This window comes from Equus caballus, chromosome 15, assembly GCF_041296265.1.
Source record: "Equus caballus isolate H_3958 breed thoroughbred chromosome 15, TB-T2T, whole genome shotgun sequence".
Classification (NCBI taxonomy): domain Eukaryota; kingdom Metazoa; phylum Chordata; class Mammalia; order Perissodactyla; family Equidae; genus Equus; species Equus caballus.
The window spans coordinates 33,332,277-33,343,087 of record NC_091698.1 but is presented as its reverse complement, the minus strand read 5'-3'; the positions used below and the strand labels follow the sequence as shown (position 1 = coordinate 33,343,087).

Sequence of the window (10,811 nt, the reverse complement as noted above, 5' to 3'; positions counted from 1 at the left end):
GAGGTGGGGGCAAGAAACTTCATTTCATAGGAAGTTTTTCAGCTTTCACTTCTGCTTTCTCATGTTTGGGACATTTTTCCTCTCACTTCCTGTTCTCTAAAAGTATCTTGATTTTAAAAATTAAGATTGTGGGAGGCAGTTTCTATAGGGCAGAGGACGTTCTCTTTTTGGCCTGGTGCTAGCTATATGAGTGTGCTCACTTAGTGAACTTGGAGCTGTACACTTAGGATGTGCGCGCTTCTCGGTAGGTATGTTACCTAACTACGAGAATGAAGATTTTGTGATTTATGAGAGAGTGTCAGTTCCTCTGTTACCAAGAATTAGAATTCAAGAAAAGGTGATGCAAAAAGAGGCTAATCTGTTCTAATTGATGTGAAAATGGGGAGTCCAGGGTGAAGGTGTGGACCGACTCAATTACTTTTAGGTATTTATCCTAAAGAAACAAAGGGGTGTGCAAAGTTTTAGTAGTGTTACTATAGTACTGAAAAATTGAAAACAAATGCTGAGTAGTAGTTAACTATTACTATATTATTATTATATTATTATAAATGATGGTACAACCAAAAATGGAATGCTATTTTGCCATTAAAACGTATGCTATAAATGTTTGTTTATTAAAGCCACTTATGAAAGCATAATGCAATCCCACTTTTTAAAAAGCCAAGGATATATTTTACATTTATGCATAGAAAATAATCAGGAAGAATGTACGCCATAATAGTAACAATGGATTACATCTGAGGTAAAGAATTACTGGTGATCTTTATTTCCTTATCTGTGTTAGTTTTTCTTGCAACGAGCACACATTTCTTGTGCTGCACTCTGAGGACGGAAATGCATGTGCAGGGCAGCACTTTCCGCTCTTAGCCTCCTCACCAATCTGTTCTGCCACATCCTCACATCCGCTGGGCAAGGGGAGGCCAGGGGCTGTGCTGGCAGCTCGCTGACAATTCTGCCTTTACAAACTAAAGAGTCATTCGTGACCCCAGGAGCACATTCAGATATGGCATCTCAAGTTTAGGGATTCAGGAGGCCCTCTGTTCAACTTTCCTGAAGCCCAAATCATGTGTGTAAAGAGGTGGCCTCTCCTCTTTCCTGGGTCCCTCTGCAACGCAAAGCCTGGGAGAGCCATTTTGTCTCCACTGAGGGATCTCACAGAGGTTTTCTTTAGAGATTCGGTTCACCCCTTCCATCTATTTGAGGAATTCCTGCCTATACAGTTTCACACTTGATTATGAAGAAGTTTGTCCAGCTATGTTATAGAACTCTGTCCAAGGCAGAAGCTCCCTTGCCTTATTTCATTACCTTCTCAGAGCTCTGGGTGCAGTAACGGGTGTATCACAGGTGCTCAAGAAATAACTCGTTCCCTTGCCGTTTGAGACACAGCACCTCATGCTGAGACAGAGGCCTCCGGAAGAAAGACCTGAATGGCCAAGCTGCTCCCCATTTCTGGACCTCAGCCTCCTCCCTCCTAAAATGGGTGAGAAAGAGGTTTGGGCTGAGTGGGGGCTGAGGCCCCCTGCCAGCTCTAACAGCCTGATTCTGAGAACACAGCTTGCGGTAGCTCTGGCCTGCCCGCACTTTACCCCAGCATGTTTGCACAACGGTACTGTAACCCTTGCGGTGTACCATTGACATTAGATAGTCTTGTTTTGTATCAATTAAAGTAAACACATGAAGAAAAAGAAACCCTTCCCACCCCACCCCCACAAAAATAATAATGACAATGAATACATAAGGAAGGAAGGCTGGAAAAACCAAAAGGGAAGGACTGTTGCTCTCCTCGTGCAGAGAGTTCTCAGTTTGAGTGCTTGTAGTGGCTGTTGCACAAGGCCTGTCGCCATGTCAGACGTATCTCTCTGAAGTGGTAGGCTTGCCTGCCGGTCTGACCAGGGGCCTGAAAGAGAGGCAGGCGACCATCATTGCAGCAAGAGCTCCTGCAGTGCAGCGCGTCCATCTCTGTCTACCCAGCTTCCCCGGCCTCCCAGCCTTTCAAGGTTCTGAGGACTTGTCCCTCGGGCAGCAGCAGGGGACTGGGTGAATGACCTCAGCAACCCTGCCAAGCGCCTTACTTGTACCATCTTGTTTAATCCTCACAGCAACCTGGGGAGTAGGCACTGGGAGTGAGAGGTTAGGGAAGGTGCCCAAGGTCACATAACTAGGAGGTGGTGGAGCCAGGATCTGAACCCAGTTAATGTAGCTTCCTGGAGGCTTTGTCAAGATCCCATGGAGGTGAGAGGAGGCTCATAACCAAAATCACCAGCTGACCTGATTCTCAGCCCCCAGGAAGATCACAGGGAATAGAGAGGATGTGAGCAAACCACTACTGTCAGGCAAGCAGAGCTACTTTACCTAAAGTCCCTTTGACACCCAAATTTGATGTCACACTAAAAATGTGTGTTAATTCAGTACTGGGCTAGCGCCTCCTAAATGTGCTAATTCATCATGAGTGTTGTGTCTACACACAACCTCCTCCAAAACCTCTCTGTTGAAGCTGAGCTGCCCTCCGTCATCACTCAGGACATCAACTCAGGTCTCTGAACTCAGTTGTGCGTAATCTGCGTAGCTTTATATCTCAGGGCAGAGTTTTATTCTCAGTTATTCATTTCAAAATGAGAATTTTCAGAAAAGATAGAAGGGATGGTTCTCCTCCAAAAGCTTCCAACTGCACCTCAAGTGTTGAAAATGCTAAAAATCCTTCGCTGTTTTTAAAGTCTTTATCCCCTTGGTATATCACCTATAACATATGCACCAGAAGTTCATTACATTTCCGTTGTTAAAAATAATAATGTATGGGGCCAGCCCAGTGGCGTAGCAGTTAAGTTCGCACGCTCTGCTTCAGCAGCCCAGGGTTCACTGGTTTGGATCCGGGGCATGGACTTAAGCACCGCTCATCAAGCCATGCTGTGGCAGCATCCCACATATAAAGTAGAGGAAGAAGGGAACAGATGTTAGCTCAGGGCTAATCTTCCTCAAAAAAGAAAAAAAAAAGATGTTGACTTTGTGTTCCTTCAGAGACATAGCAAGGAGTGTGAAAGGCAAACCCCAGGTATAAAATCTGAAATATTTTCATCTACTGAAAGGAACAGGTGAATATAGTTGGTTATCCTTAACCCCCTCCACCCCCAGCCCCCAACCACCAGAAGGAGCCTGAGCTTTAGACAGACATTGCAGCTCTGCTACTTTCTGGTAATACGGCCTTGGACAAGTCAGTAAATGTCCCAACCCTCAGTTTCCTCATCTGTAAAATGGTGGCCACAGTAACTACTTTAAAGGTTGTTATCAAACTTGAAATTAAATATATATATATAAAGCAAGTAACTGTTTCACTGTAGGCTTTCATCAAATGGTTATTATTATTATTATCATTGATAATCCAAGTCTAAGCATGTCTCTGCCACCTTGGGTATGTTTCTTGATCTCTGAGCCAGTGCTCTGTGAGATGGGGCTGCTGTGAGGATAAGACAGACGCTGAATGTCACCCCCATCTCAGTGTGGGGCTGGAGCAGGGGCTCCTTAGACGTGAGCACAGGGCTGCCTCAGCCTGTGCACGAAGGAGCGGGGTGAGGGGTGGGGACTGAGGCCTCTCTCCTCTCTTCCCGACACTGGCTTTTGTTTTTACTTTTTTCCTGATCATTTCAGAATGATCATGGGCTGGAATTGGATGGGGGAGTCACCTGAGCTGCCAGATAGCTAATTGCCCCTGCCTCTGGTCCCCTCCTCTTCCACTCCAGTCCTCAGCAGCAAATCAAAGCTCTGCGTTGGCATAGGGAAATTAGGAACCCAGGCCATTATTTATTTGATTCAGGTGATAAAAGATTGACTCTCAAGAAACTAGACCAAACAAGTAGCAAAAAAAATTCTCTTAAGAAAACAACAAAACCCAGCTGGAATCGTCTAGATAAAGAGCCCCCACATCTTTCGGGGAGCTAGGATTAACTGGGGAAATCCTTCAGATGGGTTTTTTGGTGCTAGGCCACATAAGAAGAAGGTTTACCCAAGTCACACTGCTCTCCCCAGCAGCTCAACCTGGGCCTCCATTTTCTCCACCTGTCCTGCCTTCTGCCTCTCTTTGCTGCGGCACCATGCTGACTCCCCGCCCCCAGGACTCCACTGCCGTGGCCTCTCTCTGGGAACGTTTCCCACCACCTGCTGCTTGGGAAGCCAGGACCTGTGCCCAGGGCTGCCCGGGGTTAGCATGCCCAGGGGTTCTAAGAGACTCACCTGGGACATTTGCAAACACGTCTTCGGTTCCCTGGATGAGGAAAAAAAAGTGATAAAGCAACTGTATCCCTACCCCCCATAGTCCCCAATATAATTTCTCCTTCTCTTTTCCTGTTTCTTTAGGATTATAACTCTTGAGAGTCCAGGGGAGGGCTTCCTTTCCATCCCTCTTCTCATCTATTTAAAAAACATTGCAAATACAGGTGCGGGTGAATGGAGTTAGTCCAGTCGCCTGCGTGGGATCCAAAGCAGGGTAGGGGGGTCGCGGGGGAAGGAGCCAAGGGTAAATCTCAGCCCGTCGTGTTTTTGACCCAGCCTGCCTGGGCACTGGTCCCGGGGCCACGGCGGCCCCTTCCCGCGCCGGCGTTTGTCACAAGCGGGGACTTTGCGCTCGCTGCAGGATTTTACCTGTGGCTGCTGCTCCGGGGCTAGGGCTCTGTCTTCCTAAAAACCTCCCCCAGAGTGGAAAAAGGGGCAGGCAGGGGCTTTCCCGAGCTCTGTCTCTAGGAAAGAAATCAGCTGTGCCTGGACCTCCGATGCACCTCCGCAGTCCCAGAAATCTCAAGCCGCAAGGGGAGCTGGAGCAGGCGGCGCAAAGGGCCGCAGTGGGGCAGACCCCTCCCCGCCGTGATTCCCTAGGACTTACTGTGGTTGCAGATGATGGTGATGATCAGTGACAAGAGAAGGACCGCGCAGGTCCCAGCCAGGGGAGCCCAGATGTAGATATCACAGTCGAAGTCCAGCCACTTCTTACCTACTGTCGACACCGAAGACGCGGACATTTAGGAGCGAGCCCGGGATCCCCCACCCCACCCCGCCAGTCCAGGCACGTCTCAGGGCTCCAGAGCTTGGTTTCCCAACCACTTAGCCTACGGCTCTACTTCTAGGATCAGGGCTGGCCCTGGCAGGGGCTCTCCCTGCGGTCCGCACGGCCCCTGGCTCACCCCCTCCCGGGGGCCCTGCGCCCGCCTCACCCGGGCTGCCCTTCGCGGGCCGGCACGTCTCTGGGCGCCGAGTAACCGGCTGCGACGCGTTGGTGGCCGCCCGCATGGGTGGTCGCGGCGTGGGTGGTCGCGGCGCGGGCGTCGTGGTGGGCTTAGCTGCGGGAGCAACAGAGCGTGGTTGGGGGTCCGGCTGGGGCTGGGGACGCGAGTCTCCCCCCAGCTCCCCACCTTTGCCCAACGGGGCGCCTCCTCCGGGTTTTCCACTGGAGGAGCGACAGACTGCTGCCCGCGCCGCACTCTGCGCTCAGAGCAGGAGAGACCGGGTGGGACCTCCCGGATTCGCGCTGACCCCTTCGCGGCGGGCGCGGTAGCCTGCTGCGTCCCGGGCTCCGCGAAGCGCACCTGGCGCCTCGGACGGGAACGCAGGAGCCCTTTCCCCTCCACCCAGCCTCTCTCCAGGGCTCAACCGGGAACCTTGTGGATTCGGGTTGATAGACTCATTTTCCTGACGAGCAAATGAAGACTCAGAGAGTTTAAGTAACTTGCCTGGGCTCACACAAGCACCTAAACTCGAGCCCACATCTGCCGGACCTAAAGAGTCATCCTTTCAGTCCCTACCCAGCCGCACCTTAGCCTCAGTTTCCTCGTCTGTGAAATGGGAACAGTAAGTAGCCCTCAGGGGCGTTAAGAGGCTCCAAAGCGGGGCCTCCGTGTGAAAAACGGGTTCAGAGGTGAGCCCAAATCCCCCACCGAGAGGTGCCGCACCCCCAGCGCCCGGACCTGGCAGGAAGACGGGCACGAAGGGGCTGAAGTAGATTATCGAGTTGCTCAGGACCGAGCAGAAATAGTAGCCCTGGTCCTTCTCGCTGAAGTGGTGCAGGGTGAGGCCGAAGACGGCGTCCTGGATCCTCTCGCCTGAGAACTTCTTGGTGTCCAAGTCCTCGGCCGTCTTGATCCGGCCTTTGGTGATGTACATCAGGAAGACCGGGCGGGCGGCGGGGCCGGGCCGCTGGTAGAGCCACGAGCAGCCCGGAGCTTGGTTGGACAGCAGCACCTGGCAGCGCAGGTTCAGCGTCTTGCCCGGTTGCGGGGGCCCCTCCGGCTGCGTCATCCGGAACGCGTTGGACCCAAGGGCGAGGACGGCGTCTGCAGAGGGCAGGCAGCGAGGCTGAGCCCGGAGCCCCGCGCCCCCCGCCAGCCCATCTCCCGCCTTTCCCGAGGGTCGCAAACTCACGGAGCAGTAGGGCCAGCGGCAGGAGCAGGAAGGTCCCAGGCTCGGCCATGGCGCGCTCCCCGGCGCGGCTCAGCTCGAAGTTCCCACGGGAGCCGAGGCGCGCAGAAGCAGAGGGGGCGCGGAGGGGGGAAGTTGCGCCCTTGGGCCGGCCACGGAGCCCGATTTCACGTTTGGAGGATGTGATGTCACCCGAAGCCCTATCAGGAGAGAGTCGCCCTCCTTTTCGCGGTTGTCACCTTCCAGCCCAGCGAGGGGGCTGGGGTCCGCGAATGGAGGCCGTCGAGGCAGCCTGGCGGGGCAGCTGGGGGCAGCTGAGAACTGCGAGTTTGAGCATGAGGAGAAGGGCTGGGAATGACCGTTGGTAATGGCTCTTTTGTGGCAGTGACAGAGACAGAGGATAAAGAGAAATTTCAAGAAGTGAGGCTGGGAGTAAGCAGGAAAGGGGAGAGAAGTATTCACTTTCTTTGCCTTCACTTCAAGTCTCTCTAGCACTGTCACCTTGGGGCTTTTTGTCTGCAAAGTGGGCACCGAGGGCTGAGAAGGAAGAGGAGTTAGTGACTCCCGCTTCTTGGACCGGGTCATCGGAGTGTTCACCGAGGAAGGACCTTCTCCCTTCCGGTGAAGAGAGTTTCATGGGGCAGCAGCCACCAGAGCGTAGGGTGGGGCTGGCAGTCCTCTGCCCACCACACCCTTGGGGCTTTCCTCCAGCTGCTAATCCTCATCGCACAGCCATACCCCTTCTTGGGGCCATTGCAACAACCTCCGCACTAGTCTCTCCTGGCCAGTGCTCCAGCCACCCTGCTGTGATCATTATTCTCATAAGGGAGCTCTGATAATGTCACTCCTGCAGCCTCCCATGACCTGTAGGACTGGCTGGAAGCTCAACCCTCGCTTAGCTCAGAGCCTGCAGGAGCTGGCCCCTCCCAGCCTCTGCCCAGTCCCCTGCTGCTGTGTGCTCACTCGGGTTCTCTTGCCTTTGCTGTTCCCTTTGCCTGGAACCAGTTCTGTGTAAGCCCTCGGACCAGCTCTGGTGCTCTGGGACTTGAATCTCATTTCTCTGTATCCCCAGCTCTGGGTGCTCTGCAGGGACACGTGTGCAGCCTGGGTGAGCGCTTGGTTGGAGGCAGTTGGCCCTCTCTCCCCCTGGCATGCACGTGTCCCCTTCCTTTTTGTCTGTTGCTCTCCTGAACCCTTCCAGCCCCAGGGGGTGCCGTCCTCCGGTTTCTTCAGGCTTCCCAGGTCTTCCCACTTTGAATCCTACAGTGGGTGCTGCTTGGTTCTAGAGTCGAGCCACCTGGCATTATCTGTTCCGTGTGTCTGCCCCACCTGGGAATTCTGCCCACACCATGTCCCAGACACCCCCCAGATGTCACATCACAGCTTGGGCTGAGCTGTTTGCAGAATTGCACTCCCCTCATGGGGTCTGAACTTGAGTGTTGAATGGACTTTTCTAAATTATTACTTTGATATCAGTGCCCCCCAGCCCTTCTTGGGTCTCTAACTTGGGACCTTTAACATTTTATATTTAGAAACGTTTTTTAAAGTATCTTTTCAATGACAAGAGTTACATATGCTTGAAAAACTTCAGACAATACAAAAAAGAATACAGGGAAAGCTCCCTGTCTCAACTCTCCTCGCCACCATCCATTCTCCAGAGAAAACAGAGTTGAGTGTGTCCCTCAGATATCATCTGTGCATAAACAGACCTTTATGTCATTCTAGACAACTGTGGTTGTACTGTGTATATTTTTTGCAAGTTTCCTTACTTATCTGACAGTAGAAGAAGAAAAAAGCTTTTCATGTCAGCACATGTAAATCTACCCCATTCCTCTAAATGAATGCCTTTTACATGGATGTTCCATAATTTAGCTTTCCTGTTAGTGGACGTTTAAGCAGTTTCTCAATTTTTGCAATTGCTAGCAAGGCTGTAGTAGATAAATGTATTTGTATCATTGAGGACTTGCACCAGTACATGTCACATTTCCAAATGGAAGATGAGGGAGGTTGGGGAAGAAAAACTCTTTGAAATGATGGTTATGACTGCGATACACAGCAGTGGATCCCCTGGCATATAGATGTATGCATATGTGCATGTATGTGCGTATGCCTCTGTGTGTGTGTGTGTGTGTGTGTGTGTGTGTGTGTATCCCTGGCTGTGTAGACAGTGCTGTCCCTTAACTCACATGAATGAGGATGAAAAGGAAACAGCCAAGTCTACCAACGCGGCAATCCTCATTTTAGATAGTTTGCCATTTTGCCTCTCTGTTCCCACTGCAGGAGGAGTGTCAAATGGCCCTGCTGGCCAAAGGAGGAAATCAGGAGGGTGGTAGAGAGGCTGACCAGCCATGGAAGTATCCCTCGCCCTCTGGAGGAAGCATTGGAGGGGAGCCAGAGTCAACCGGCAGCTATTTGGAGCTTGGGAACCAGGTCCCTGAGTAAGATGATGGCCGGATTATGGGGTGCAGTGCTTGAAAATAGAGTAGTCCCATCTCAGTCTCCCGGAAGTGAGCTGCAGCTGGCTTGGAGTCCTTCCAGCCTTGCAGTAAAGAAAAAAGTCAGCCTTGGGGGTGGCAGCCCCTTTGTACAGAGATTGATGGGGGGGCACGTCAAACCCACCAAGGAGGCTTTGTGACCCCAATGAGAGTGTGGTGCAGTCTCAAGGTAACCACAATGACATCCTCCCTGCAGCAGGCCGGAGAGCAGATGCAATTGTGCAAGTCCTGGGGATGCTTGCTTGCTGGAGGGCCAGGTGTGCAGAGCGCTGGGTGGGGCCAGCCCATGACTACCAGGTAACCTTCCACAGCCCACGCTGCGGCAGTCCCGAGGGATGGCGTGAAGACATGAGAACAGCTGAACTCTGTCAAGCAAGCCCCTTATTTTTGAAAACATCCAGAGAGAGACAGGGTAAGGGAGTAACCAGTTTCTACACTGAATTAAACAGGTCTTTGTTTTTCTCAAAGTGTTTGTTCTTAAAACATGGAAATGAAGTCATTTTAATTAGCATGAATTAAAGACATATTCAGAATGTACAGCTGGGCAGGGCAGCGGTGGGAAATTAATCAGGGCTCTGTGCCACAGTTCCGAAGATGCTGACTCAGGGACAACCTGGAATCACGGCTGTGGAAGCGGCCCACTCTCTCCCTTTGCCCATCTAGGTCTTTGGAGATGTTAGTGTCTCCTTGGAAGGAGTTAGCTTGTTTGGACCTAGAAAGGCTTTGGAACCCTAGAGTTGTCAGAGCCTTGCTTTATCTCAGTCACAAAGACTTGATGATTTTACCTCACCTCTGTCACTCCTGCTTTCCTCCACCCCAGACCTCCAAGTTCATCTAGGCTACTATTATCTTTTGCCTGGACTTTTGCAGTGGTCTGCTAACTGGCCACCCTACTTCTACCCTGGTCCCTTCCAGGGCTTCTGGTCTCTCCCAGTGAAAATCTCGTCCTGCCAACCCCCGGCTTCACCCGTAAGGGCTTGCCACGGTCCCTAGTAGAACATCTGGTAATCCCAAATGCTGCCTGAGGCCCTGCACACTCGGCTCTGCAGCCCCATCTCCATCCTCTCCTGGTCGCCTTCTTCACATCTCCGGGCTTGGCATCTCTCTGTTTCTCAAAGTGTCCCTGCTGCTTTCCACCTCAGCGCCACCAAGCACGCTGTTCCCTCAGCCTGGATTGTTCTCACTTCTGCTATCTGATTAGCAGACTCCTCTTCCTCAACACCCAGCTCAAGCATCTCCTCCCTCTGGAACTGAGCCTCTTGCCCCCTTCCATTCCCAGGCAGTGTAGAACGCATCCTTCTCTGCATCACCTGGACCCTGGGCATCCCTCGATTGGAGCACAACAATGGTTTGTTTGCTCAGCCAACTTGATGACCAGAACCTTGGTCCTTTGAGGAAGACACCTTGTCTTGTTCACATTTATACTATGGTGCTTAACAGAGGGCGTGGCACATACTTGGTCTTCAGGAAACCCTTGTTTAGTAAAAGCTAACCAAAGGCAGAATCAGGGTAGAGCATATCAGAGGAGGTAGACAGAGTTCTTTTCAGGTAAGAGTGGTCAGGAAAGCCTTTACAAAGTGGCTGGTTTGGAGATATGGTAAGAACTAGGAGAGAGGTTGGTTAGAATAAGGCATTCAACTTCTGGCCAAGATGGTGCTGATACTGTGCTTTAACGTGTAGCAATGATACAATTGAAAGTAAAAGAAAGAGGAGGAGGAAGGGGAGAAGGTAGATGCATTCAAAAGCAAGGTGAATATCGCTGTGGATGTAGTTGTGGGACCAGGGCTGAAATCAGGGGCTGACTTGCTGGTGTCTATTCTTGGGTTTGGGTCTTGAGGGTCCATTCTCGGTGCAGAGGCACTGAGGGTGTGACTCCTTCAGCCAACAGGGTCCCAAAGTGTTTCACCTATGGAGAAA

The 10,811-nt window shown here is 51.8% G+C and overlaps 1 protein-coding gene across 1 annotated transcript; it reads right to left on the bottom strand.

The window, feature by feature from the left end:
• Positions 1 to 593: 593 nt before the first annotated feature.
• On the bottom strand, positions 594 to 9,182 carry CD8A (CD8 subunit alpha). Its single transcript, XM_014731049.3, has 7 exons — positions 9,019 to 9,182; positions 6,403 to 6,599; positions 5,949 to 6,314; positions 5,199 to 5,324; positions 4,871 to 4,978; positions 4,225 to 4,255; positions 594 to 1,897 (listed from the first exon to the last, which is right to left on the bottom strand). The coding sequence occupies exons 1-7, from the start codon at positions 9,180 to 9,182 to the stop codon at positions 1,846 to 1,848; spliced, it is 1,044 nt and encodes a 347-aa protein (XP_014586535.2). The 3' UTR covers positions 594 to 1,845.
• Between the last annotated feature and the right edge of the window lie 1,629 nt (positions 9,183 to 10,811).